This window comes from Pundamilia nyererei, unplaced genomic scaffold (assembly GCF_000239375.1).
Source record: "Pundamilia nyererei isolate P.nyererei 1_Seehausen unplaced genomic scaffold, PunNye1.0 scaffold00053, whole genome shotgun sequence".
Lineage (NCBI taxonomy): Eukaryota > Metazoa > Chordata > Actinopteri > Cichliformes > Cichlidae > Pundamilia > Pundamilia nyererei.
The window spans coordinates 2,999,039-3,025,847 of record NW_005187454.1 but is presented as its reverse complement, the minus strand read 5'-3'; the positions used below and the strand labels follow the sequence as shown (position 1 = coordinate 3,025,847).

The following is a 26,809-nucleotide window of genomic DNA, read 5'->3' as shown; positions in this document are numbered from 1 at the left end:
CACCTCCTCTGCACACTGACAGCAGAGCACTGCAGGCCGACGGGCCGGCCTTGGAGAGGAGCAGACACCCTCCGTCTGCTCAAACATGAATCCCACTTCTGAGTGTTTACACTGTAGGTCAGCTGAGTGTAAGGCTGCTGCCTCCACCAGCTGGTGGTGATGAGTAAACACTGATCAATACAGCAGACGAGAGTTCTCCCAGTAAATAACGTGTGAAACGCTCAGTTCATTGTCAGGTGAGACAGTCACAGGAACATGTTCTGGACTGCACCACCTTTTTCCTCATTGCCGTCTCTGTCAGCCCGAGCAGTGAAGAAGCTGAGTACTGTGCTTTCAAGTTTTACATTTGGCTAAGACCAGCATGTCCCTGCAGACGCTGTAGAGGAAGTCCAACTGTGTCCCCAAGCACAGTCTCAGGAAGAGGTGGGCAGACCTGCAAAGGGTCCTGAACCCATCAGCAGGACTGGTATTTGTAAGGAAGAACAGGAGGAGCACAAAATGACCTCCAGCAGGTCGCTGTGTGGATGTCTCTGATCAGTCACTCAAAAACAGACATGAGGCTGGCCTGATGGCCCAACATGAGTCCATAATACTCTGGACTGGTTCTTATACAGCACTTTTCTTCTCTGCCTTACTGCAACGCGCCTCATTCGCCCATTCAATGACTTTTTACTGTGCTTAAGTTCTTTCTAACATTCACACTCTGATTGATGCGTCGGAGAACAACACGAGGTTAATATGTTGGCTTGCAGACTGGAGCAGCCAGGGATCAAAACACCAACCTTCCAGTTAGCAGACCTGCTGTGCCCGTTGAGCTGCAGCCACCCCACCTGCACAGAGGTGAGGTGCAGCAGGCGGTGCACTGTCGAGGGCAGCTTCACGCCTTCATTTGCATCCAATCAAAGTTTCAGGTCATCGATTGTGACTGTGACCTGCTTACTGGACATCTCAAAGCCTGGAGCTGCCTGTAGTAGAAGCAGTAATCCTTACATGTATAACGTCTGCTGCACGGAGACAAAAACTAGTCTCAGGCCCAAATAAAGTCATGTTAGCCATGAAATGCTGAGTTCATTGTCAATGGAGCGTGTCCTGGTTTGAATATATTTATCCAACTGGACCATTGTTGGAGTCAAATTGTTAAATGTTGTCATTGTGTTAGTTAAATTTGTGTTAGTTCAAACTGTATGATCAAAGACATTCTTTTGTTTCTGACGCCGTCCGCAGCCTGTTGAGCGGTGGGGCGGCTGTAGTGTTTATTACAGGCACATCCTATGTGAGGCTTCTGTTTTCTTTAGCCTCCTGAGACCTGAACTCTTCCACAGCAGCATCTTTCATTTCTCTTTGATATTTGGGCTGATTGGGGCCCTTGTAGAGCAAAATTTAGTATTTTGGTCTAATTAACCCAAAATGTGATGTTCACACATGTGGACGCAGGTCCTATGAGGTTAGTAAACTTCCTGCCTTTATGACCTTTTTGTGGGCAGCAGGTCACAGAAACACAACCCCAAACACACACATACAGATGGTCGCACATACATGCACACACACGCGTGCTTACACACACACACAGTACCTTATCTTTTATAACCATAGGGGGGTTTACAATGGGTGGTGCTGTGTGTACTGTAACTGTTTTCAATGAAAGGTGGCAAGCGGAGGCCGGGGTGGAAGTGGTCTGAACGAGGGCAGAAGGGCTGCTCTGAGATCCTCCCTTGCACAAGTAAAATCGCTGTTCGTCTTGCTTCCTTAATGGGAATAAGTCTCTAAACCAGCGGCCTGTGGAAGCACAGACCCAACAGCCATTACAGTTAATATGCCATAAAACAGCTTTATTCTCATATTGGCTCAAATGGCAGATATTGCCCAGCTGAGAGTCCCCTAGTCTTTCATATGTTTTCACCATCTAAATCTAATGTGTTGGTAGATGCTACCATTACTATTGTATGGCACAATTTTATCTGTATGTGCTTATAGCATGGAGTTTAGCTGCTGTCAGAACTACTGTGGGCCTCCATTATTCACCGAGCTGTAGATAAAGGGTCCGTTGGTGTGAACAGAGATTTGATAGTTTGAATGTTAGAACTTTGCTTTTCTTCAGGCCAACAGCAGGGAGCTCTCTGCAGCCCTGGACTGATGCGGTGTGTTACCTCTGTTAGTCTGTTCTTCCCCTCGCTGCGCTCACTAATTACCTGTGGTGTGTTTTTTTAAACACCAAATCCCAGTTTATGCTGGAAGTGGAGTGAATCGGTCCCTCTGTAAGCAGCACTGGATCGAGTCCCAACACAACATCCCCACAGCACCAGGAAAACATGGAGGCCAAATGGTAAGCCATCATCTTTATTATGAAACAATATTGGGAGCAGATCAAATAGCTGTTACATGGTGTCGTTTGGCCGCTGCAGTCCCTTTCCATGTCCCGGCACATCCCTGGACGGCCAGCCCTCTCCCAGCTGCCTTCTAGGTTACCGTTTCTTGGATGATCTCCAGGAGCTGATCCAAGCTTCAAGCTTAGCGTCTCCTTCCCCCAGCTTGATAAGTTAGGCCCCTCCCAGCTGGGACTATGTGAGTATGTCTCAGTGTACTACAGGTTCCTGGTTCTAAACATGGTTATACTGGGCACCCAGCAGGAGGAAAGGGGACATGCATGGAAATTCAAATCAATCCAACACATTCTTGCAGATTTTATACACAAGTGTCAATCAAAAAAAAGACGTTTGGGAGCCAATGGCTGTTGAGGAGGGCGGGTGAATGGCTAACCATCTGTGATGCAGAAGTTTTCAGCTGCATGTTTTTAGTGTTTGAAAATCTTTAACACTCGGAAGTCATCTCTGGCATTTCTACAATAACTCGACTCATGTACGGCCTAACATTGTCAACTGTTACAGACTCTGGGGGAGGAGATGTGAGATGTTCCACAGAGTACGGTGCATTTCTGCAGCCAAACATCGGCCTGAGCTACGGCAACTCTCATTTCACTACTTCATGTGTTTCAGCTTAAAATGTTACACAAGATGGGCCAAATGAAAACCAACAAAACCAAAAACAAACACACTCGTCTTCTGCTTTTCAAAATAAAAGAATCAAATATTTATGACCAATCATGTCTAAGTGAGATCCATTTAAAACAGGAGCTGTTTCTACTGAGGAAAAGCCAAAAAAGCCCAAAGAAAATTAACACATGTTCCCTTAGCATTTCTTTTTTCCATTTTTCACTTTAAGAAAGAGTAGAAAGTTAGAAATGGTCTGGAGATCTACGGCGACGAGGACGAGAGAGAGAAAGCGGTCTGATCCACAGAGAGTCCTGCTTGGCTGTCGCTGCCTGGCCTCAGCGGGGCAGCTCCAGGGCCGTTTAAAGGAGCGCTATGTGAAACGGGGGGGCCGAGGAGGTGGCGAGCTGCTGGTGGGGGACGGAGCGGGGAGGGCAGAGGAAGATCAGTATTTGGTCGGACACGTGAAACAGAAGGGGGCTGGGGAGGGAGGCAGACAGAGGGCTACGCGCTCGTGACGTGATCAGTCCATTGGCCGCTTTTCTCCGTGTTTCTTTGTAAATTCTTCTGCGTTCTTCAAGAATTTTTTACGGTCTTTTGAGTATTCTTCTGCTAGGTCGGCCCTCAGGGGATGCTCGGGCTGGGGGTCGTTCACCAGCGCGATGAGGGACTGGATTACTGAAAGACACGAAGGAGATCGAGTCAGACACAAAATGCTTCCTAACAGGCCACAGCCTCCACTGTCACAGCAGTTTGTTTGTCAGGAGGCTGCAGTGTGCTGTGACTTCCAGCTTTTCACAACTATCATCATGTAAAGCAAAGAAATAGAAAACATTTCTAAAAAGTAATAAAAACAAAACAGTCTGCAGCTTGTGCACTTAGATAAGTCTTTAGAGTCAGAGTGAACTCATGAGTTGGTGTCGTGAGAAAGTCCAACCTTCTCTTCGTCAGTCTCACATCATGCAAACACATGTTGTATGACTGTAGGTAACACACACTGACAGTGGGAAGCAGCTTCAGCTTAATGTTGTTGTGATTGTTTAAATAAAACTGTTTGTTGTGTGTGGACGTTTAGGAGACGTGCTCAGTGAATCCACAAACACAAACCCAGCGTGCCCTGATAGACCTGATCAGCACAGTCGTGTCGTTCTTCTGAAACGTGCACACATCATGTAAGTTCACTGATAAATCCATGGGACCGTTCTGAAACACTACAGAGGGCAACTGGGAACTGATTAACCAATGACGTTGCTGCAGTAAGTCATGTGCACAGTAGAGATGGACCGATCCGATATTACGTATCGGACTGTAAATTACTGGATCGGATATCGGAGAGAAATTTTAAAAAATGTAATCGATCCATTAAATAACAAAACTTGCGACACGCCGTAACTCTGCTCATAACCGTAGCACGTCGGAGCAGCGTGGTGACGTGATAGAGCGGCTGTGTGTGTTTGTAGCCTCGCTACCAAACTCAGAGGAAGTTTTCCCAGAGAGAAGTAAAGCAAGTGTGTAAGTTCATCTCTGAATGTTTGTAAAGCGTTCCAGCATTAAGCTTATATGGAGCGACTGCCTCTCTCTCTCTCCTGCTGCTACTTTAATCATGAAACTGATCAATGATCAGCTGATCGTCTCTCTTCTTTGTTTTTGGCTCACTTTGCACCAGACAGAGGAAACCAGCGGCTGAACAACAGCAGCACGTTTAAGCTTGATCAGCTGTTGTTAGAATGTATTTAATATTACTTTCTACTCCAGGATCTTTTTCTACAGCTGACGGCTGGTAACTGTGCAGGGGCGGATCTAGCAAAGTTTAGCCAGGGGGGCCGATAGGGCATGAACAGGGAGAGGGGGGCACAAAGACATACTTTTCTTTCTTATTCTCATTTAAAATGTCGAGCTTTTAATAAATAATTATCTGACACCCAAAGTTTTAATCTGATGTAAATGTATAGAAGTCCATTACTGTATATAGTAACTGTTAAGTCTAATATACCCTAGTAAGCTATAGTACTTTTTCCATCTCTGCAGTTCTGTTGAAGAAAGATGTTGAATCTATTTTTATTCTTGAAAAATAATTGATTTCTGTGCATTTTTTTCACACTGCATCAAATTATAGTTGATTACGTTGATTAAGCATCATGAGGTGGAGCGTGGAGGTTCACTATTTATTTATTTTTTGCTGGGAGTTTGCAACCCTATTAGTCAGGTTGCCTAATATTCCTGCTAAGTACTCTTTAAAATACCAGAACAGGGAGGATGGAGCAGGTTTAAGTTTATTAGATTGATCAGTTTTGCTGAACTATGAAATATTTTGGGTGCAGTGTATTCTTTACATACAGGTGTAACAGAATAGCTTTAGTGTTGTTGTTTATTTAAACTTGAGTATGAACTTATACAAAATGCAGCAAGATATTAAAAAACAGTTTTATTGATTAAAAAACACTATATCGGATTCATATCGTATCGGCAGATATCCAAATTTATGATATCGGTACGGACATAAAAAAGTGGTATGGTGCCATCTCTCGTGCACAGTAGAGGTTAACCCCCATTTCAGCTGCGTGGTTGCATGTATGGTGTTTGTTGAGAGGACAGATGCTCTTCCACGTCAGCAGACTGAAGCTCAGCTTATGGGGAAACATTTAAACTATTGAATTAAAACTGTCAGATTACAGATTAACCAGTGAGATGAAACCCTGCAGTGTGACGTATGTAACGATGTGTTTGACAGTAGAAACCATTATAACCTGATCTATAATGAAAGGCCAAAAGTTTACAGACGCTCACAGTAACTCTTCCAGGGTGAAGCGACTGTACGGCACATCTTTAAGGGCTTTTAAAAAAAGAAGAAAGAATTGGATGCACAATTTTAAATCCGTCTGTCAACTCAAACGTCTGATCTGACGCTGACTTTTCTCCACGTGGGCAGCTGCAGGTTAACGTGTCCTCTCCTACACCTCAGCAAAGTGCTAACACATCCAAATAACTGGCACTTATGTCCAACTGTTGAAACTGGTGATCCCAGAATCTGCAGTCATTTAGAAACGGCTGCACTGAGCTCCTGGGATGCTCTTAAAAGCCCAACATTAACCCTACTGAAGAGTTTGTAGACTGAGGTTAGGGTTACAGAGATGGCTCCATGACACCAAACCAACTGGAATGAACTCTACCCATGTGCCCAGAACGGTGGTCAAATATCCTGCCAGAACTATGCTAAAGGCCAAGCCCCACTCACTGAGGGGCAGCTTGCTTTCAGTCGTAGTGTGGATCAGACAAAATCAATCCAAACTTGTTTCTAAAGTGGTTAAACGTGCTCGCTGCACAGTCACTCCACCCTGAAAGAAACCGGTTCAAAGAAATCATTAAAGGACCCAAATTATAACGACATTTATACCCACGAGCACTGTGGAAACTCTGACCACAGATCTCCCTCGTTCACACTAGCACCTCGTCTCCACTCTGTTTCCATGACAACTGAGCACCACCCCAATGATGATGGATTGTTATAGCAAGGTGGCCCAAACAATGGAGCAGACTGAGGATTATAGCTGCACCTGCACCCATCGTTGGACCACGGTGTTGGTTTATGTGCAGCTGTTTCCCTCCATGTTTCACAAACACTGGTGGGGTTGATTGTTGTCTGCTGACATCACACTTTCTGCCCGACTGCTCGCTTGAAACCGTCACCAGGTACTAAAAGCTGTCTGGCAGCAGGTCCTACCACCTGAGGGACAACACTGAAAACTGAGTCGGTGCTGAGTTCATTCTTGTTTTTCACGTACACTTTGTGATAAACTCCGCAGGTTTCTCTTTGTTTCTTTCAAACTGAAATAACACTCAATGTTTAAGATTTAGGGAATAAATGTTCCCTAAACCGTGAGTAGGAGTTCTCTCTGTGTCTCCTGCTTCGCTGATGAAACAAACAGGTTAGCAGCTGCAGTAGCAGCGATATAAAAACACACAGCTGTCTAAACGATGTGACGCTTTACTGAGTCACAGAATCGTCACAGCTTCCTGTTACTACATCTGTGCTGTTCAACAAATACAAAACATACTAAACACTGTGTTTTGATCACACAACCATACGTGTGCATAAAACACGCTTTCTGCTGTGTTCGTCACACGGAGCTCTATGTGAAAATGCTCTGAGCCCGACAGACGGACAGTTACTGAAACAGGACAACGTTTTATTTTGGACACGGACTTTTTTTCCCTGCAATCATCACGTCAGACAAAAATCAAAAGATGTGCAGCTCTCCAGCTCGCTGCGACTCACATCGAGCAGCCCTGTGTAAGACTTCAGCACCAACCTTGGTCAGTTTTGGTGGCAGGCTTCCAGTTCTCTGCACTGATCACAGGCAAGCACACCTGGCCCTTCTCATCAATGTTGGGGTGGTAGATCTTTGTCTTGAATGTGATCTTGGGAGGCTTGAAAGGGTACTCGGTGGGGAAAATGATTTCAATCCTGAATGCACCTTTGTCATAAGGAGGGTTGTCCTGAAAGGGAACCAATAAGGTTAGTAAGGGGAACCTCGGGCCTACGTATCTCAGACCAGCCAAAGAAGGAACAGCAGCTTACAGGAACAATCAGCCCTTGCCATGCCAGTAAGTTTGATTCCTCAACTTGAATGTTTCTGAAGTTTTTCATTCCAGACTTGCGAATCTCATCAAGTTCCTGAAAGAACGAGCACACAGTTGATATTAGAAAGGTTATTACAGTCAATACAAGAAAAATAAAACATGTATGATTTTACAGAGTGGAAGGATGCACCACCCAAATGACACCACCAGTTTAGGACAGCGTAGCAGGAAGACGCAGCCTCCAAACTACACACCAGGTTTTAAACTGCGCTGAAATTCTTTATGTTCTTTCCTGAATGTTGATGTGAAGTCTAAGCAGAAAGTAAGAGCAAAGAAACAACAAGCTGATGTTGGTTTGGTTCCTGTTATCCACCTCAGAGGTCCCCAGTACTAAACAGCACCACCTCCAGTGTTTTCAGGTAAAGAAAATTAAAGCTGCTATACAATGAAACATGTCACTTAAAACAAATGACAAACCAACTGCAACATCTCAGCTTCGTAGAGAAGTGTTGTATATGGTGGATCTGAGGATGTGCTCAGCGCTACATGTTTTATTCACAGTGTGTGTCCAGTGACCTGTTAAGCTCTAAACTGCTTGGATTGCAACTATTTCATTGCATAAAGGAGCAGCGTTGCACTTCATCCTAATTCATCACATGCTAAACAAACTCAAGCCTTCCAGCCAACAGGAGCGTTTCTCTTTCATTTCAGTGCAGCAGCCAACAGTGAAAGTGAAAGTGAACTACAACCTGCATCCAGCAGCACCACAGTGGACCTCCTAGTTTGCCACCAGGTTACTGGTTCTGTCACCAGTTTGACTTACGTTAGATTATGTTAGCTATTAGCTGAAACCCCGTGAGTGGCACTTACAGCCAGCCTCGTGGTTCCATCTGTGGCAGGTTTTTGTTGCACAGCTCGACGGTGTAAACGTGTCTAACACGTTTTTAGGGTAAAGTGATTGTGATTAATAAACAGCGTGTGGCCGGTTTACGGTCCAACAGCACCGACGTTTGTTTCACGTGAATGAAATCCTGTTAATGTTAATCTGCATGTCCGCACTGAATAACTCCACCTGCATCAGTGAGCCGGTTCCAGGCCAGCTCTGCTCCCCGTGCTTTCAGCGTTGTTACTCCGGGTAAACTTCAAACACACAGCCTCCTGTAACCGCCTCATTCAGCGCAGTGTACGATAATCACGGGGAAACAAACGTAGGTTAACGCAGACCTTACGCAATATGCTACGACCACTACACAAAACGAAAGCAGCATTTAGTGTGTGTCGCCTTCAGGCCGCATTACTGGAAGTGTAACGCTGCGCTGTAGTTCACACCCACTTCCTAATGGCGAACTTCAAAGTCTGATTAAGTTGAAGTGTAGCTAGCTGAGACCTGGGGATAGCAACTTAGCTGATTAGCAAACGTCTTATGCCGTGGAAATTGACACGATCTCGGGCTGCCCGCTGCCGGATTGACTCCCTCGGTCACACAACTCAAGAGTTTCTGACGTTCAAACTGTAGATAAGAGACTTGAATGAGGTTTTTGGCAGCCCCGGGCAGGATCCCTGTAGATCCTCCGGCCTGATTTGGGACTGCTTAGTTGCCTAACGTTAATATTTGGTCGGCTAGGTGGTCAATGCTGACCTCTTGTTTCTGTTGAGCTACAGCTACAGCTGGACACTGACGGTCACTTAATGCAAATATACTCTGTAACGTGAACACGAGCCAAAGGACGGACGCTTCCACTAACCGTCAATACGTCCTTAAACATTAGAAACGATCAAAAAGAACGGCAACGACGGATTTACCTTGGCCAGCCTCCTGCTCGCCGCCATCTTGAAACTACTGTGTGTTCCCAGAATTCACTGCGCTGGGAATATGGGTCTGTTCCTGCGCTGAGGCTGATCAGGTTGGACATCCGCCTGTTTGTGAACATGCCGACATGTCCACGCCAGGAAGCGACGTGTTTAAATGTGGGATATCTGTAATTATGTATGTTACCAACATGTTGGGCTGTGAGCCGCGGGGGGAGACCTGAGCCTGAACCCAGCTGTGTCTGCTTCCGCTTTATTTGTTAGTATTAATGCAGGTGTTCGCATGTAGACCCCTGAAAACGCATGATGAGTTACACCTGTATGAGTCGGCTTGGTTAACCCTCAGCTCTGCTGTCAGTCTGTTGTAATTGGCTCATGCAACAGCCGTGTGGATGGCAGAGAGCAAAAAGGTTCTACGTGCTTGTGCAACACTTTCAACAATAAAGTTTTATTTGAGTTCATGTTTCTACTTTAATATCACGTGCAAATCCATGTTCGCCCTGCACTTTCGTTCTAAAGCTACAAACATGTGAGAATCTGTCCATCAGCACTGCAAACAAGTACGGCTCAGAGCACGTTTCTGATGTAACCCCCCCACTGCTGCACACATGTATGTGCTGCACCACCCTGCTGTGCAATGACCGTCGTCTCTCTCAGTATAGGATGATGTAGCTCTGCAGGTCATCCTTGTACCTGAACATTGAAAAGCAGTAGTCCACCTTCAGTTTGAATATTCAGACTGCACCGTCTCATTTATAAACATGTGTACACTGTGTTATTAGAAATTATTAATTAACCTTAGTCTGATGGCATTTATGTGGTTGTAAATTCTGTTTCACTGTTACACTTTGCTGTGACAGCACTGAGAGAGCAGGACAGAGAGGGTGAGAAAGAGACAGAGCTAAGAACAGGACAAGATCTGACACGTAGTGAAAGATAATACACAATCATGATGATTTTATAGAACTACTCAGTGTGTGTGGACCACAAACCTGCTCTTATAACATAGATTATGTTGATCGTCTGCAGTGCCACAGCGCGTGGAGTGATCATGGCGACCCAAACACAGACGACCAGACGCAAAACTAGATTTTGACAAATGTGTGTCGTTCATTATGGCCGATAGCAAAACATTAACCAAAAGACAAACCCCTTTCTTTCCCTAAACTGGGAAAACTACAGACATGAAACCTGGAACAGTCAGAAATACCTGAACACTTGCATCAACAGAGGACGACAGGAAGAAGAGTGTCTGCAAATGTGCACGTTAGGTGGAAAATCATCAAAGATTGCTTTATTATTTGGTCAACAGGTTGAAACGATGCTGTGATTCTCTTCTTACTGCTTTGCTGTAAGCCTACTGAGAAGTCCACTGCTCCCTCTCAGACATCTCCATACCTCCACAGGTATGGCACCTGGACCAGCTGCCTTTCCACTCCTCCTCCTTTCTAAGTCACTTCCTGACTCACCCACTGTCCATCTGTGCTCCTCAATCTCTCGTTTTCTGCACACTCCATCACCTGTTAGCACATCTCCATTCCTGTCCCTGATTATCTCCAGCTCCTTTCCAGCTCCATCTGTCAGCGTGTAGCCACTCAGCACTGTTCTTTCCCTCCTTCACATACAACTCACTAAGGCTTTTCCTTTGCCACGTCTGTCTTTCCTGTATGCCTAGTTTCCCAGTACTCCTGTCTGTATTTTGCACCTCCGGTCCCACTTTTTATTTGCCAGTCTCTTTGGTAATCTCCTTTTAATATTTTCCTGCACTTCCTCATCCCTCCACCAAGTCTCACTGTCCTCTTTCCTCTGTAGGACACACCCATCACCTTCATGACAGGTTCCTTCAGCCTATAGCTGTACTGTTCCAGTCATGTTTGCTGCCACTCGGAGCCTGTCTCAACCTCTCCCTGAAATCTGTGCAGCATCCTTTACTCTTCATTTCCTACCATTGCATCCTTGCCTCTGCCTTCACTCGCTTCCTCTTGATTTCCAAAGTCGTCCTCCAGCACTACCATCCAACGCTGCTCCAGCTGTCACTCGTTACTCTACGCCCCGCCCTTGATACACGCCCACAACACAAAATCATGGCCAAAAGATCTGAAACTGATAAAAAAGAAGAAGAAAAAATTGCAGCTGTAAAAAACAACAACAGAAAACAGACAAAGGATACTTTATTCAAAATAATTCATCTGCTTGTTTGTTTTACTTTTTAAATGTCAAAAACAGATGGAAATCACTTTTCCAGATGAACAAAGCTTCTGATCCTAATTTAGTTCCATAGCAATGCGCCACATTTGACACGGCAGCAATACCCACGGCAGGCTGTACCCAGTCTGTCCCCGGGGCCCATAGTGGGACCCATCAGCTCGGTGGTACATGCTGCTTCGGTGGCCTTAAAGAGCTCGGTCTCACTCTCTTATCTATATAAATTAGCGAGGATTTGACACGTGCTGTGGGACCATTTCCTAACACATGTTAAACAACAGCAGTTTTCAGACTCTTGCTTGTCGTGACAGGCTTCACTGTGAGTTTCCTTGTAGCTGCTGTAAAGTGAACCGCACTGTTATGGCGTTATTTTTGTGCCACTATTCTGAGCACACGTAAAAAAAGTTTGCAGGTGCAAGTGTTGCATTTTGAGGAGAAATTTATTTTGAGTGAAGAAAAGCTAAATTTGAGTGAACAAAATTCATTCCTGCGTGCAAAAGATGTATTTCCGTGTTTGCTATTATCCACACACACACCAGCAGCCCCTCTCGCACAGTTTTTGCATTTGCGCTCGCAATGTGTCGCTCGCGCTCTCAACATTTCTGCCCGTGCGCGCTCAACTCTTTCTCTACACCGTTATATTTGTGCCACAAAACCAGCCAATCACAGACTTGGATGCAAAAAACTCTGATTGGCTGTTCTGGTCTCCAATCAGTTCGAAATGACGAAATGCAATATCCCAGAATGCATTTCGTTCAAAACTCAAACGAGGCAGTGGCGGAGGAACACAGAGTGGCAGAGTTTGAAATATTACTCTTTCTGCGTCACAAAATAAACTTTAAAGATATTTTCATGCGAGAATGTTTCTGTGTAAACTTCAAATACCATCACATATAATAGACATCACATATTTGCACAAGTGCTCTGACGTTTTCGGAGCTGCCTGGCACAAAAATAACGCCATACACTGTAGCGTCACCTGGAAGTGATCACACTGACCGGAACAACAAGATGGCGAGGACTGTGGTGCTTCGGGTAGGCGAAAACAAAACACAACCTGTAACTCGTGTTGACGCTGAAGCTTGTAACGAAGAAAGCAGCTGATGTGTGTTTGTGTGAGTGATGGGCGAGGTGGGCGCCCACAGGCAGGGAGGAGCGTAGTCACGGGAATCGTGGACGTTTCACTATGTAGCCCTGATGCTAACACAGGCTAGCCAGTCTCTGCTAGCTCCCAACAACCCGCTGTTATTATAAGTTAATGCGCCTGAAGCTCGCACACTGTCTTGATGTACTACGTGTTGTATGTGGCAGACATGAGTGTGAGGTATGGTGTAAGAAACATAATAGTTTCCGTGGGAATCTTAAACCAAACTGCTAATCGAGAAAACTACATACACCCGATTAGCCAAAAGTTATCGCGAGGCTGTGAGTTAAACACGATGTACACAAACATGTTAAAACATCCGGGTTTTCATTTTATTAGTAACGAGATTACAGAAACTTTGCTTTCATGTCGTGTTAAATATTCCTGATCCAGCGCTCGTTCACCGCGTCTGTATCATCACACTGTCGTGGGTTCACTCACCGTGGACGTGACACTGAAACAAGACCCCAGATAAAGGACAAACTAAGCTGGGCACTTGGCCGTGCTGTTGTGTGTTCGTCTTCAGTTCTGAGAAACTAGAATCAGTTGTGTTTGTTCAGCTGATGAAATCAGGTCTGTCACCTTCATTCAGACAAACATTTAAACTCGCTTTTGAAAGTTCAAATGGATTCATTAAAAACACAAGGAAATACACGATTGAAGTACTTTTCTTACGCTCTAGTTTTCAGTTCAAACATATAACAAATCCACGTTGTAATAATAAACTTTGACATTTGATCTTTTTCAACTGCAAATTAAGTTAAACTTCATCAAATCTGTTTAATTCAGTCAGATAGTTCTGAGTTTTGTCAAACACACCAACACTGTATCTGTCATAAATGTTGCCATCCGACAGTTTCAAATTACATGCAGTTCATTCCTGATGATACAGCAGCTGTGATAAATCACTATAACATGTTGTTGTCACGTAGAGACAAATTCATATGAAGATATTACTGCTTATTATTGCTGTGAAGCCTTCTTATAACCAGAGCAGCTGCTCAGGCGAATCCTTTTCAGTTGTCCTTGTTGATAAAGACTCATTCTTTGGAAATCTGCCTGCATTTATAAATTAGACCTTTTAACCAGTCAGCCTAAGCAGCTGTGTCCAGAAAGGTTGCCTCAGGTGAGATGGGCCCTCTCGTTTAGTAGTCAAAGTCAGCTTTATTGTCAAAGATCATATGTACAGTCGTACACAGGAATTTGGAATTGCAATGCTCCCCCAGTGTACACTAAAAATACAAAGAGAAGGAAATAAAAACAAAATAAAATAAAAAGTTTTATGTACAACACAATACAACACTACACAATTATTTAAACAGCAGTGTCCAACACAATCGTCGTGATTGTGGGTAAGTTCGTGTGCAGTGGGAGTGGGGCAGTCAATGAAAGGCTGATGGTGGTGGGTCAGAGTTTGTATGTTTGGAGGGGGGGCTCAGAGGGAAGAGGTGCATGCAGGTCTGGAGATCATGTGTGAGAGCAGGGAGTGAATTCAGCATCCTATTGACCTGTGGCGTGCCTGTATCGATAGAGTTAGGATTAGTGTTGCCACACAAAATATCACGTGACCTTACTTTAAAAAAAAAAAGGAAGACCTACAGAATGAAGCGACGCAGGATTTTCATTTAGTACCATAAGTGTATCTACTCAACATCTTCTAATGAGTTCCAACCTCGGTGACCTCGACCTAAAGGTCAGAGTACGATTTCTGGGAATCTTGGGAATGTGATAAGTTGAGGATGAGATGATGTAGGATGTTTTAAAGTTGATACCATACAGTTGAGGGGAGACACTGATGGATTGCAGTAGTTTTTGTAAGAATGTGTTTTAAGCGGGAGACTAGATGAAGGATGATTAGCATGTTTAACGAACAGAAAAAAGACAATTACTGTGTGGATGTCACCTGCCTCTAGGGTTGGGAAACGAGGATTTCTTGGAATCGTTAGTCGGTCTGCCTATAGATCCCAGTTATCAGTTCTTGCACCCTCGCTACGATCAGCTGATTTCAGTTTGTGGAGGAGGAACACAGCAGCGCAGTCCGCAGCGTGGACATGACTTTTATTTTTATTGCACAAAAGGATGAGAGCGTGATGGTAAAGTGAGACTGCTCCAGGACAGAATCACACTGTTAACACAACTTCAGCTCTTTACAAGCACCTGCACAGACAACATGCTAATGCTAAGCTAACGCTAAACTAGCCAAGATCCCAGAGTGACGTTTAAGCTGAGTAAATGCTGACCCCAGACCAGCACCGTTACAAAGTGAGCTGCTGCTGAACTTGAACAGGCAGCAAACTGATGAGCAGTCAGGCTGCAGGTTTCTACCTGTTGATGTTTCTACAGTAGAATCACTTTGAAGTGTCTTTGTGCTGGTTTCATTATGAAATGGGCGATATGGCCTGAAATCCATATCACGATATAATTTGAAGCATGTGCGGTAACGATATATATCGCGATATATTCTTTTCTTCTGTATAACGTATTTTCCACACTGTAAGGACTTAAAATCCTTTAATTTTCTCAGAAGTCGAGAGTGTGCCTTATGTATGAATTCTGGTTGTGCTTACTGACCTCGAACCGATTTTGGCTGCAGAAATCTGTTAAAAAATGTTTTAGTACAACTTTGGTAAGCCGCACTGCTTGATGAATCGTCAGAGCATTACGGCTGCCGTAGGGAGGAGCTTCGCGGAGTAATCTGGGTCCAAAACTCCGTCCGCTTCAGGTCCCAAAGTCAAACGAACACTGAGAACATTAATGAATCAATGTTACCGAAGTGGAGGAAGCGCAGTTTTTGGCTTTCTCCATATTTCAACAGTGCTTCATCTCTTTGCTATGACTGTCGCCCGCCATCATTTGCAGATGATAATGGTTGTAGCCGCTGCCATGCTTTGACCAAAACAGGCGCAGCTTGATGACATCATCAACATGCGCTATCGCGATAGAGCGGTATAGTCAAAATCTCTATCGTTGGCCAAATTTATATCGTTTCTATCGTATATCGTCTCTATCGCCCACCCCTAGTTTCATACATAAACACTCAGAGAAAGATCACGAGTGTCCTCATCAGGATAGCATCTGTGCTGGTGTGTGGGGCTGTAGCCTCAGGTTATATTGTTAAATGGTGATTATGAGACAGTGTGTTTCAGCTTATCTTACAGAGTAACCTGAAAGTAATGTTATGAGTAGTATATATTAGATTTGTTATATCCTCCTCAGCTCCCGTCCCTCTGCTGTGGGATCGTGGCAGAAATGTCCTGTTTTGTCTCTGCTTGATAACCATGTAAGCTGAAGCTTGCTGTGTGTCAGTAACCCACATGTTGTCGTGTGTGTTTCACACATGATGACATGTGACTAGTTTAGTGACACAAATAAACACTTTATTCAGTAAAAACAAGCTTGTGTTGAACCTGCTGGGAAAATGTTTGAACCAGAGAAACTGTGGAGTCCTCTCACAGCAGCCGGCTGTACGTCAGCTGATATGAATGAATTCACATTATGACATTATTATTCCAGTCAAACCCTGAGGCAACAACATGTTGATACGTTGATAAAACACCTGCAGTTATAATATTGTAAAGTACTAATAAAAGGGCCTCTTTTGCTTTTTTATGCAACATTATTCTAAAAATGTTACTGTACGCTCAGATCTACATCACACAGTTGTGCTTTTTTCACTCAGTGCATCAGTATGACTGTAGAAAACTCTTTTAATTTGTTTTTATTTTATGCTAGTATTCAGTCATTACCGTCGAGACGTGTTACTGGGCTCAGTATCAGGCTGTCTCTGCTTACGTATGAAGGAGCTGTGTTACCAGTCTGTCTCCAACCGTGGAGGTCCAACCATCACTGCTGCTTGTTCTCTGTTGATTGAAGGCTAACCATAGTAAATACGCATTCATTTCTCTATGTTAAACAGGAGTAAGTTCTGTAACACAGACGGGTGAAGCAGCCGTGTGTCCCCACATCCACCATGAATCTCCAGCAGCCAGCCCCTCCCATCCCCCCTGTCCACCCTGATGTGCAGATGAAGCCTCTTCCCTTCTACGATGTGCTGGATGTTCTGATCAAACCTTCAAGTCTAGGTCTGCTTTCACTTTGTTTTCAACACTGAAAGTCAAATGTGTTATTGGGTTAATACGATAAGAAATGTCGGCCTTTACTCGTGTAAACTGAGCCCAGTGTAGAGCACAGATAAACCATTGCAGGGGTGTCAGACTTCCTGTTCCATGACCTCTTCACAGCAGGTGGATGAACTGCGTCATTTCCTGTGAATTAGAAGCTTTCTCGAGCTGCTCCAGTGTTAGTGCTGCTCATGGTCAGTTAGGTTACATCGAGGGTAGCAGGGATGATTTATGGCGCCCTCACGCTCACCGCGCCGCTTAGTTTGACGTCACATCATGTGTCACAAGACTCAAACTTGTGGTGTGTCGACTGGTCTTGATTTTTTACAACCAGGTGCGTTGCCCATCTGGGTGGAAGAGTTTTTTACCCCCATGTTAATGATGCTCCAGAACAGGAGCTCAGAGACGTGCAGATACACAGAAGGAGACGCTGGAACAATTTGGAAAGAACAAAAACACTCGGCAAAGTCTTGACTTCCAGTTTTGACTTTTCCTCGCCTCTGTCAGCACTGACATGGTGGTGTAGTCTGAGTGGTGACACCTATGGCTCAGGAGAATACTGCACTTCCTGTGAGGCGAGGTTGGGTAAACTGGGACGTTTAGAAGGTAGGCTGATAATTCTTAGATCAGTTCACTGAATTTAACCTTCATACCAACTTTAAACGGTCTAATATAAAGACAGCAGTGCAGAGGATGGAAATCAGCCAGGACGGCTCAGGAAACATCTGCTTACATCTGGTTGAATTCAGGTGTGTACATCCACCGAGAGCAGCAGGTCAGCTGATCACAGCCTGAACACTAAGGAAATCTACTGTAGTATTGTTACACGCTGACGCCCACCTCAAACCCTGACTGTACTCATTGAGCTGTTCAGGTGTGGAGTCAGCTCTACAACAGGAAATAGAGCTCGTTTAAAATCATCTTCCTTGTCTCTGCTCATGTTCGACTGATTCAAACTGACTACGTTCATTAGAATTCAGACTGAGATGTAACGTTTGCCTTCCTGATATCATTTTGCTGTTGCATGACATTCAGGTAGCTTTGCACAAGAACAGCTGGTAGAAACAGTACTTAAACCAGAGGACTTACTTATTACGAGTGTGCACTTCTGCTTAAGTGACTTGTGCCACCTCTGGGTATGAATGTGGTCAGACTGGATCTGTGTGTTGATCTGCATGCCTGCCTCAGGTGGCAGACTTCACTTACAGTTCAGAGAGGTATAGCAGTGCATCAGGCCTCCGGGTGTTCATCTCCACAGTGGGGTGTAATCCAGACCTTATCTACATGTTGCAAGAATGAGGGAAAAACCTTTGAACTTTCCAGTTTTGCGTTTCCTTCCGTACATATAAAGCACCTTGAGGCAGCTGTTGTTTTGTTTTGGCTCTTTATAAATAAAACTGAATTGAAGAGGAGTGCTGATGTGGTGACTCGTGTCGTTCAGGAGAACACTGCAGTGAGTATTTTATACCCGCAGTACTACTTTAAATGGGCCCAACTAGGGCTGGGCGATATGGCCTAAAATCCATATTGCCATATAATTTGAAGCACGTGCGGTAACGATATATATCACGATATATTCTTTTCTTCTGTATAGCGTATTTTTCACACTATAAGGACTTAAAATCCTTTAATTTTCTCAAAATTCGAGTGTTCCTTATGTTTGAATTCTGGTTGTGCTTACTGACCTCGAACCGATTTTGGCTGCAGAAATCTGTTAAAAATATTTGATGGATGGTCAGAGCATTACGGCTGCCGTAGGGAGGAGCTTCGCGGAGTAAGCTGGGTCCAAAACTCCGTCCTTTTCAGGTCCCAAATCAAACGAACACTGAGAGTTAAAAACGGTCTGAATTCTTTCATCTTTAATAAAATCATCAGCGTTCTGCTCTACCAGGTGTAACAATGAAGTTTAACATCCAGGCATCCATGAAAACGGAATTTATGACATTTAACGGAGTTAGAAGTTAGCAGGAAGTTAGCTCACTAGTTTCCACCTAAACATTTCATACCATGTTCTGACTGAGAGATTTTTGAAACTAATTCAAACGTACAGCTCTGCTGCCACTTCCAACATAAATGAAGACAGAAACTAAACAGCAGTGGCGTTTGCAGGGTTACTGAAGTTGGACTACCTGGTATATGATGTTGTGCTACGTGACTGCTAGCGACACAGCTATGTTAGCATAACATTAGCACAGTGAAGCTGGAGGATGAAGCCAACTTTTTTCCACTCGATAAAAGTTAACGTGAGGGACTCTGGTGGTCAGGGACAAATGTAATCACATAGCAGGATGCTGTACACGGGCCAAACTAAGTCAGGAGAACAACTGAGATTATTCATCCACAATACGAGGTTAGTCATTAATATACTGCAACAACATGGGAACAGAGCAGCTGCCAGAGAATTCAACATTAATGAATCAATGTTACCGAAGTGGAGGAAGCGCAGTTTTTGGCTTTCCCCATATTTCAACAGTGCTTCATCTCTTTGCTATGACTGTCGCCCGCCTTTGCAGATGATAATGGTTGTAGCCGCTGCGATGCTTTCGACCAAAACAGGCGCAGCTTGATGACATCATCAACATGCTCTATCGTGATTGAGTGGTGTAATCAAAATCTCTATCGTTGGCCAAATTTATATCGTTTCTATCGCCCACCCCTAGTCCCAACATGACTGTTGGAGTGAGTGTACTTGGCTCATAACTTGTCCCGTCTGCTTGACAATCAGTACACAATGTTGCCATCTAGAGGACAGAAAATGTAATTAATTTGATTGTCCTAGTCCCAAAAATCTATTTGTAATTTCAGTTAATTAGACATCAACAGCATCGAGGACACAGGTGTTTAAATCCAAAAGTGTGTTTTTATTTACCCTGAAATATGAAAAATGATGAACAAATCCAAAACTTGGACAGGCAGACCAAGAAAAGAGGTCAACTCGATAAACTCGACTCCAAATATTAGCTACAAAAACAAACACAAGACAAACTGGAACTTAAATACTGGGTTAGCTAAACCCTGTGACACACAAGGCTGTCACATGACCAACACTACAAAACAATGAAACTCCAAACACCTCCCCAGCCTGATAAATGAAGCTGTTCAGCAGTCTTTCAGACAGATTCTGGATGCCCTGGTACCTCCTTCCCAAAGGCAGGAGGAGTGTGGAGGCGTCAACAGCAACGCTGATGGTGCCATGTCGTCTGGAAACCCAGTGATTTGGTTGGTGGATCAGCTGGGTGAGGAGTAGTGGGCTGAGCACACGCTGCTGTGGAGCCTTTTGCGCAGCATGATGTTGTTGCAGGTGTTACTGCTGTTACCATCATGGAACAGGAACTGAACTGAAGTGCAGGAACAGCAGTAGCACATGAGTGGTTTGAGAGCACCAGAGAGGGCATCCTTTAAGGATGCAGACTGAAACAGGTCGTGGGTGGGTGAGGATGGACTCAGTGTACTCAGGTACATGATGATAGAAGTCACTGCTGTGGGGCAACAGTCAGTATAACAACAGCTAACAGAGAGATGGTGCCGATCTCAGTGGAGAAATCATTGAAGTCAGGATCGTTTGTCCAAAATATAAATGACAGAGAAAGTGTGTGTGTGTGTGTGTGTGTGTGTGTGTGTGTGTGTGTGTGTGTGTGTGTGTGTGTGTGTGTTGTAACCTGACTTGACAGCCCTGGTTTCTGTTGACAGGAGCGAGTACAGCTCAGAGGTACCACCAGGAAAAATATTTTATCTTTGCGTTGACGCCACAACAAGTTAGAGAAGTGTGCATCTCCCGGTAAGCCTGTTTCTTGATTGGTCAGTTCATCTGCAGTAACTGAAAAAAGTTTTTAAAATCGACTTTAACTGATTTAAACTTTTTCAGAGACTTTCTACCAGGTGGGAGGAGAGACTATATGGTTCAGATTCAGCTGAGGTGAGGATGTTCAGTTTTCTGTAAACACTTAAAGTCACATTTATACACCGAACACAGTTCCTAAAGACAACACGACATTCCAGATTTGATCAATCTAAACCGATGTGTGACTTATACACACTGAATTTTGAGGAAAATTCGTCCTCAAAAAACGAACGGTTTAAAAACAAAAGAAGAAGCTGAAGCGATGATGGATCTGGTCCTGATGATCCTGAAGGAGAAAAGGAGGAAGCAGAGATTCCGAGTTCCTCCAGTTCTCACGAGCAGGCAGCAACATGGAGAATATCACAGCGTACATACATGTTTCAGGATGGCAGTTTGAACTCAGAGAGGTCATTCAGATGGACCCAGAGCAGCGTCTAGCTGTGTCTGAGCTACAAACTGTATTTCCATATCATTGAATATTCATACCAGTGTGAGATTTGAGCTACAAGGGCACCTGTTACCAAATGCTGTGATCTGATTGGTCAGATCTCTTGATTCGGAAACATCAGAAAGCTCCAGCTTGGTTCAGATATACACGGCGGGTGAATTGACGCGGTCAGTGTGAAGAGGGCTTTACATTAGAACCTGACCCCCGTTATATTGTCCTCTGTGAGATGTTAGTGTGGATGTTTTACACTCTGTAGTGGCTGATAAATGAAAATGGGAGACATACCAGCCCGCTGATCTGAACACACTGGGACTGATCCCTGACTTCCTGTGACAATCAAACCAGATTATTTCTGTCATATTATGACAGTAAACATTCATAAATAACTGCTTGTAACAGATCTCGTTGTTTGCGTTTCAGAAAAAACATTATTGTCCAGATTTTAAAATATAAATACAGCTCTGTCTTATTTCTCCTACACCAGTTAGGCTCGACCCACTTCTCAGTTAAGAGTAATGATGAAGTCTCAGTTACCTAAATAGAGTATATCAGAGTATATCAGAGTATATCTGACTATATCAGAGTATATCAGAGTATACCTGACTATATCTGACTATATCAGAGTATATCTGTGTATATCTTGACTATATCTAAAGTTTTGTACTGGGCTCTGAAATGTTTCTGTGTGTTTTCAGGTTTTGTTTATCAGAGACGAGCTGCCCTCAGGAGGACAATTACCCCAACAGTCTTTGCATAAAGGTCAATGGAAAACTGTTTCCATTGCCAGTAAGTGCTCGTTGTACTGCAGTCAAACAAGAAGCCAGGCAAACTTTATATTGTGAATATGCTAACGTTGGATTTCTGCCTGCAGGGCTACGCACCGCCACCAAAAAATGGCGTGGAACAGAAGAGACCAGGAAGACCACTCAACATTACCTCCCTTGTTAGACTCTCATCTGCAGTACCCAATCAGATTTCAGTGACATGGGCACCTGAAATTGGAAAGGTAAGAGAAGAAGCTCAAGTTGGAAATGTTTTAAGCATGCTTATGTTTATGCGCTGTGATGTGTGGAGGTGGAGATGCTCTCTGAATTCACAGGGTTGTAATCTGGATACTGCCACACACACACTTCTCTTTAAAGAAACACATTTACAGTCACATCGTTCTAGTCTCATCTCTGAAGCAAAACAGCAGAATTGGAAGAAACAGCAACCGGGCTCCGGCTGCAGGGACTCACAGCAGCAACAACCTGTTAAAGAGAAACTCACCGTAGATATGAAACAGACAGATGTGTGTGTGGGATGTTGTCGAGACACGAGACTTTACCTGATGCCAAACATCAGTGATCCACACTGTGTATGAAGTGTCTCTGTTGTTATTATTAGTGTGACAATGAGAAGCATCAATAGCTGAAGCCGGTTGTCTCATTGAACATCTGTTGTTCCTTCCTGTTATTGATGTCATTTTAATCCTGAGCGTGTGTTTGACTCCTGCTGTTTCACACTGATTATGAGCCACGCCGTCTTTGTTTCAGACCTACTCCATGTCTGTGTACTTGGTGAGGCAGCTGACGTCTCCCCTGCTCCTGCAAAGACTGAGGATGAAGGGCATCAGGAACCCAGACCACTCCAGAGCACTGAGTAATAATGAGCTTGTTACTGTGACAGTTACAGAGCAGCAGTAACTGTTACAGTAACAAGGCCCCCCCCCCACACACACACAGTACAGGTCTGATTGTAATCAAATGGTCTTCACCCAAACGTGAGCTGCATGAGCGACTACAACACTGATGCCTCAGCTTTACAGTCTTACTACGACTTTATTCATCCTCCTCACACTTATGTTTCCCGCGTATACTCAGGTAGATCACATGACATCAGGTAGATCACATGACATCAGGTAGATCACATGACATCAGGTAGATCACATGACATCAGGTCATGCTGACAAACAGCAGAGACATGACAGTTATGTTCTTAGTTATTTCCTGCCTGAGACTGACATGTTCCAGGCAGGAGTCAAAGCTGAGTATAAGACCAGGCTCATAGTGTAGAGATGTGGTGAAGCCCTGTCGTGTGCGTTTCAACCTGTGTCTTTGCATTTTGCCCTCCTCTCTGTGTTCCAGTCAAAGAGAAGCTGACAGCAGATCCAGACAGTGAGATTGCTACAACAAGCCTTCGAGTGTCTCTTATGTGCCCGGTAAATAAGCAGCCATGCAACATGTGACACGTTTGAAGCTCCCTGAAGTTTGAACACTGTGTGTGCTGAGTCCACGAGTCAGAACGAGGTGTCTACATGTAGTGTTACTAACAAGCTCCACCTTAAACCCTCCTCACTGTAGAACTGCACTGATATAGAACTGCAGCCAGACTCTGTTCTATGGGACGTTTTGTGGCTTTGGACCTGAAAATATTTGGACAGCAGCACAAACTAAACTAACACATTCATAACAAAACAGTCAACATGTAAGTAGTGTGCAGGAAAATGACATGAACCAAAACATGACGAGAAATCTGGACTCATATGTAAACAAATGATAAATGTCATACATGGCTCTTGTCCCGATTCGTGATTGAGGCGAGAGACAAACGACCTCTGGTCCAAGTGCGTCAAAACAATGATTTTATTAAACACGTGTGTGGAAAGATGCACAGCTCGATATTGTCACCCCAGATCTCCCGTCAAAACGTACTTTCAGCATGGTTTTATCATGTCAGGGTTCACGCCCCTTCTCGCGTTAGACAAAACATCACATGTACAGGTTATAATTAACGGCAGTTCAACTAGTTTCCGTGCTTAACAGCGTTTCCCCCTATATGGTTGTCTGGCTGCTCCAGATGCTTCCTGTAGGCCCGGATCACTAGTTGCCAAGCAGAGACAAAGCTAGATGTCTTTCACCTTTACCCTAGAAATTATACTTCATGTCTATGTGTATGTAAGCGTGTTAGGCCTTCATTCACAGCATGCAGGTCATTTCATCAATATATCAGTTCAGACATAACGCTGAACGACACTTTTAACCTTCATTAGACTGTATGCTTAACGCTATCATGAGCACAAATGTCAGACCATGATTGGATATGGGGCGCATAGGGTCAAAAAAATCGGATTTGATGCGCTTTCGCCTGCAGTGTGAACGTAGCCTAAGTAGGAGCTGGTTGGGCCGAGGTCAGGTGAAGGTCATAGTGTTAAAGAAAACCTGCCGAGCTGTGATTATTAAACTCTGCTCGGTTGAGAGGGAACTCCCTTCAGCTCCAGTTGAGGCTGTGTGGTTGAGTCTCCCTGCAGCTTCAGCATTATGACCGTGTGCACATATGCAGAAAGCTGCTGATGAATTGACTCTTACATACGTCACAGATGTTGACACATGAACCTATAACGTGTTACACACACTCATATTTCCTGAGTTTCACGTATGAGCCGAGTGCTGACCCGCTGTGTTTACCCATCGGCCTGACCTCAGCTTTGTTTCGTCCTGCAGCTGGGTAAGATGCGACTGATGGTGCCATGCAGGGCTGTGACGTGCTCCCATTTGCAGTGTTTCGATGCTGCCCTCTACCTGCAGATGAATGAGAAGAAACCCACCTGGATCTGTCCTGTGTGTGACAAGAAGGCTGCGTATGAGAGCCTCATCATTGATGGGTAACTGAACAGGCCGTCATCACAGAAACATGACATACTGGAGATCATTTAAGCAGGACCACAGCTCCCTTTTTCATTTGATCCACCTCATGTCAGTACATGGGGATCTGCACTGGTCTGTGAGGCCTTCCCCAAACTGCAGCCTCATTCATGCTCCTCCCATCCGCCATTATCAAATAGAAATGCTGTCAAACCTAAATGAGGATGTGGTACAGTGGGTGAAACGCTGAACAATCACCCATGTGTGCTTTATGCACCGTTTGGTGCCCGTATGTGTCAGATACTCAGGTGGACTGATGGCTGAGGTCCACCTGTTGGAGACTTGGATCGGGCCTGGGTAGGCTTGGCCCAATTTATAGTGAGGCTGTGCTCAGCTCAGCGTTATTTACCTGCGTATCTACCTTACAATATAAAGCACCTCGAGGCGACTGTTGTTGCAATGCTGTATGAATAACACTGAATTGAAGGTGGGACCATGAATGTGACACTGCAAGTCCGTTAGGTGATGCTGAAGGTGGTCAGGCCATCTGCCCCACAGGCTGAATGAAACTCTGGATGACATGTTGGTGTCCCCAGGTGAGAGAGGTTAGTGACGGGAGAAGATGTTAATGTAAATGAAAGGAACAGAGGTGATGAGAGGTTAACTAGGTTTGATGTTAAGAAGAGAAATGCAAGAGGATGGATCGTGGAGAAGGATGGAAATAGCTTTGTTGAAGATAAGAAGGTAATATATGAGCAGAGCCAGGTTCACACAGGTACACCTCATTTAAAGGTACCATCTGAAGAGGTAGGAGACTGTAAGGTGGTGGCAGCAACAGTCTACCTAGGCAGTATAGGATGGATGAAGGTGGAGGAAATGATTACGTGGTGGAAGCTGAAGGCTGACTGTTGCAAAGAGTTGGGGTCTGGGTTGGACTGAAGCACTACAGCACAACTGCCAAGAAGGTGTTTGGGATAGTGTCTGGATAGAGGAAAGAGGACAAGGAGACTTGGTGGTGGAATGAGAATGTATCCAAAGGAAGAGTTCAGCAGATGGTCTGGGAGGGGATGTAGACAGGAGGCTAGGTGTGCAGCCACGAGAGGAGCGGCAGAAGAAAAGGCTTCATCTGAGGCTGGAGAAAAGACCGATTGGCTGGGACGAGAGATTGAAGGACGGAGATGGGAATGTGCAAGTGAAGGAAGTGCACTGAAAACGTCTTAAACAGGAGCTTACTGTCTCTGTGGAGCCAGAGACAACATACTGAGAGGAAGTGTGGTCCTACATGAGGACGTGTGAGGGTGGAGCAGGACATGTATGAGCACAGTGAGGTTTGTGGGCAGAAGAACAAGAGGAAGACCACAGACGAGGCTCATGTATGTACTGAAGGAGGACACGGAGAGGGCTGGTGTGACAGAAGAGGATGTTAGGCTGAGATGGAGGCAGACCTGTGGCAGCAGGAGCAGCTGAAAGAAGGAAGAGTCTATCTGAAGCCCAAAGCCTGCAAATATAAGACATCCTCCTCATTTTCCCCTCAGCTGTAAAAGACTGATGGGGTCATGTTGTCATTCGACAGCCCAGTTTTAATCTGTGCTGCTGGTTTCAGTCATTACACAACTGTCCTGTTTATAAGGCTGCAGTCAGCTGAGACTGAAGGAGTCAGCTGGAGGATGAAGAAACGTTCCTCCCACTGAAAACATCCAGATGAACAGAATCAACTTCCTGGGATTTCCTGACCTGGATCATTGAGCAGTCATTAAGACTCCAGAGAGTTATTCCTGAAGACTGCTGAAGGAATTACAGGAGCGCTGCCTGAGAACAAACGTGTTCCTACTAAATATGAGTTTAACTATAAACTGGTTTTGCTTTTTATACAATATTTAGATTGTTCAGTGCATGTTTGAATGATTCACTGCAGACATTTCTTATTTTCCAAGCAAATGATCAAAACTGAGGCAGGTCTTTAGCACAGCACTGCACTCCACATATAATGAATATGCATGTAATCTTCCCTGTGCACAGATGCATGTGTGATCAGTACTGATGACATCAG

At 44.5% G+C, this 26,809-nt stretch overlaps 2 protein-coding genes across 2 annotated transcripts in view; one reads left to right on the top strand and one right to left on the bottom strand.

Moving 5' to 3' along the window:
• Positions 1-2,321: 2,321 nt before the first annotated feature.
• On the bottom strand, positions 2,322-9,547 carry LOC102208157 (ubiquitin-conjugating enzyme E2 L3). Its single transcript, XM_005733631.2, has 4 exons — positions 9,372-9,547; positions 7,567-7,662; positions 7,298-7,484; positions 2,322-3,665 (listed from the first exon to the last, which is right to left on the bottom strand). The coding sequence occupies exons 1-4, from the start codon at positions 9,396-9,398 to the stop codon at positions 3,511-3,513; spliced, it is 465 nt and encodes a 154-aa protein (XP_005733688.1). The 5' UTR covers positions 9,399-9,547; the 3' UTR covers positions 2,322-3,510.
• A 2,963-nt stretch (positions 9,548-12,510) lies between these two features.
• Positions 12,511-26,809, top strand: part of pias2 (protein inhibitor of activated STAT, 2) — a 21,671-nt gene continuing 7,372 nt past the window's right edge. Inside the window, exons 1-9 of the mRNA XM_005733630.1 lie at positions 12,511-12,617; positions 16,643-16,808; positions 20,538-20,625; positions 20,713-20,763; positions 21,832-21,922; positions 22,008-22,142; positions 22,672-22,777; positions 23,263-23,336; positions 24,619-24,779. Coding sequence (XP_005733687.1) covers positions 16,697-16,808; positions 20,538-20,625; positions 20,713-20,763; positions 21,832-21,922; positions 22,008-22,142; positions 22,672-22,777; positions 23,263-23,336; positions 24,619-24,779 — 818 coding nt within the window. The 5' untranslated portion in view covers positions 12,511-12,617; positions 16,643-16,696. The remainder of the gene's footprint in view (positions 12,618-16,642; positions 16,809-20,537; positions 20,626-20,712; positions 20,764-21,831; positions 21,923-22,007; positions 22,143-22,671; positions 22,778-23,262; positions 23,337-24,618; positions 24,780-26,809) is intronic.

Excerpts from the sequence above, each read along its gene's own strand:
- LOC102208157 (XM_005733631.2), bottom strand. The coding sequence starts at position 9,398 with ATGGCGGCGAGCAGGAGGCTGGCCAAG. Across the intron at positions 7,485-7,566 it reads GGCAAGGGCTGATTGTTCCT|GACAACCCTCCTTATGACAA; the intron begins GTAAGCTGCTGT and ends GTTCCCTTTCAG. Across the intron at positions 3,666-7,297 it reads TGCCACCAAAACTGACCAAG|TAATCCAGTCCCTCATCGCG; the intron begins GTTGGTGCTGAA and ends CGTGTCTTTCAG.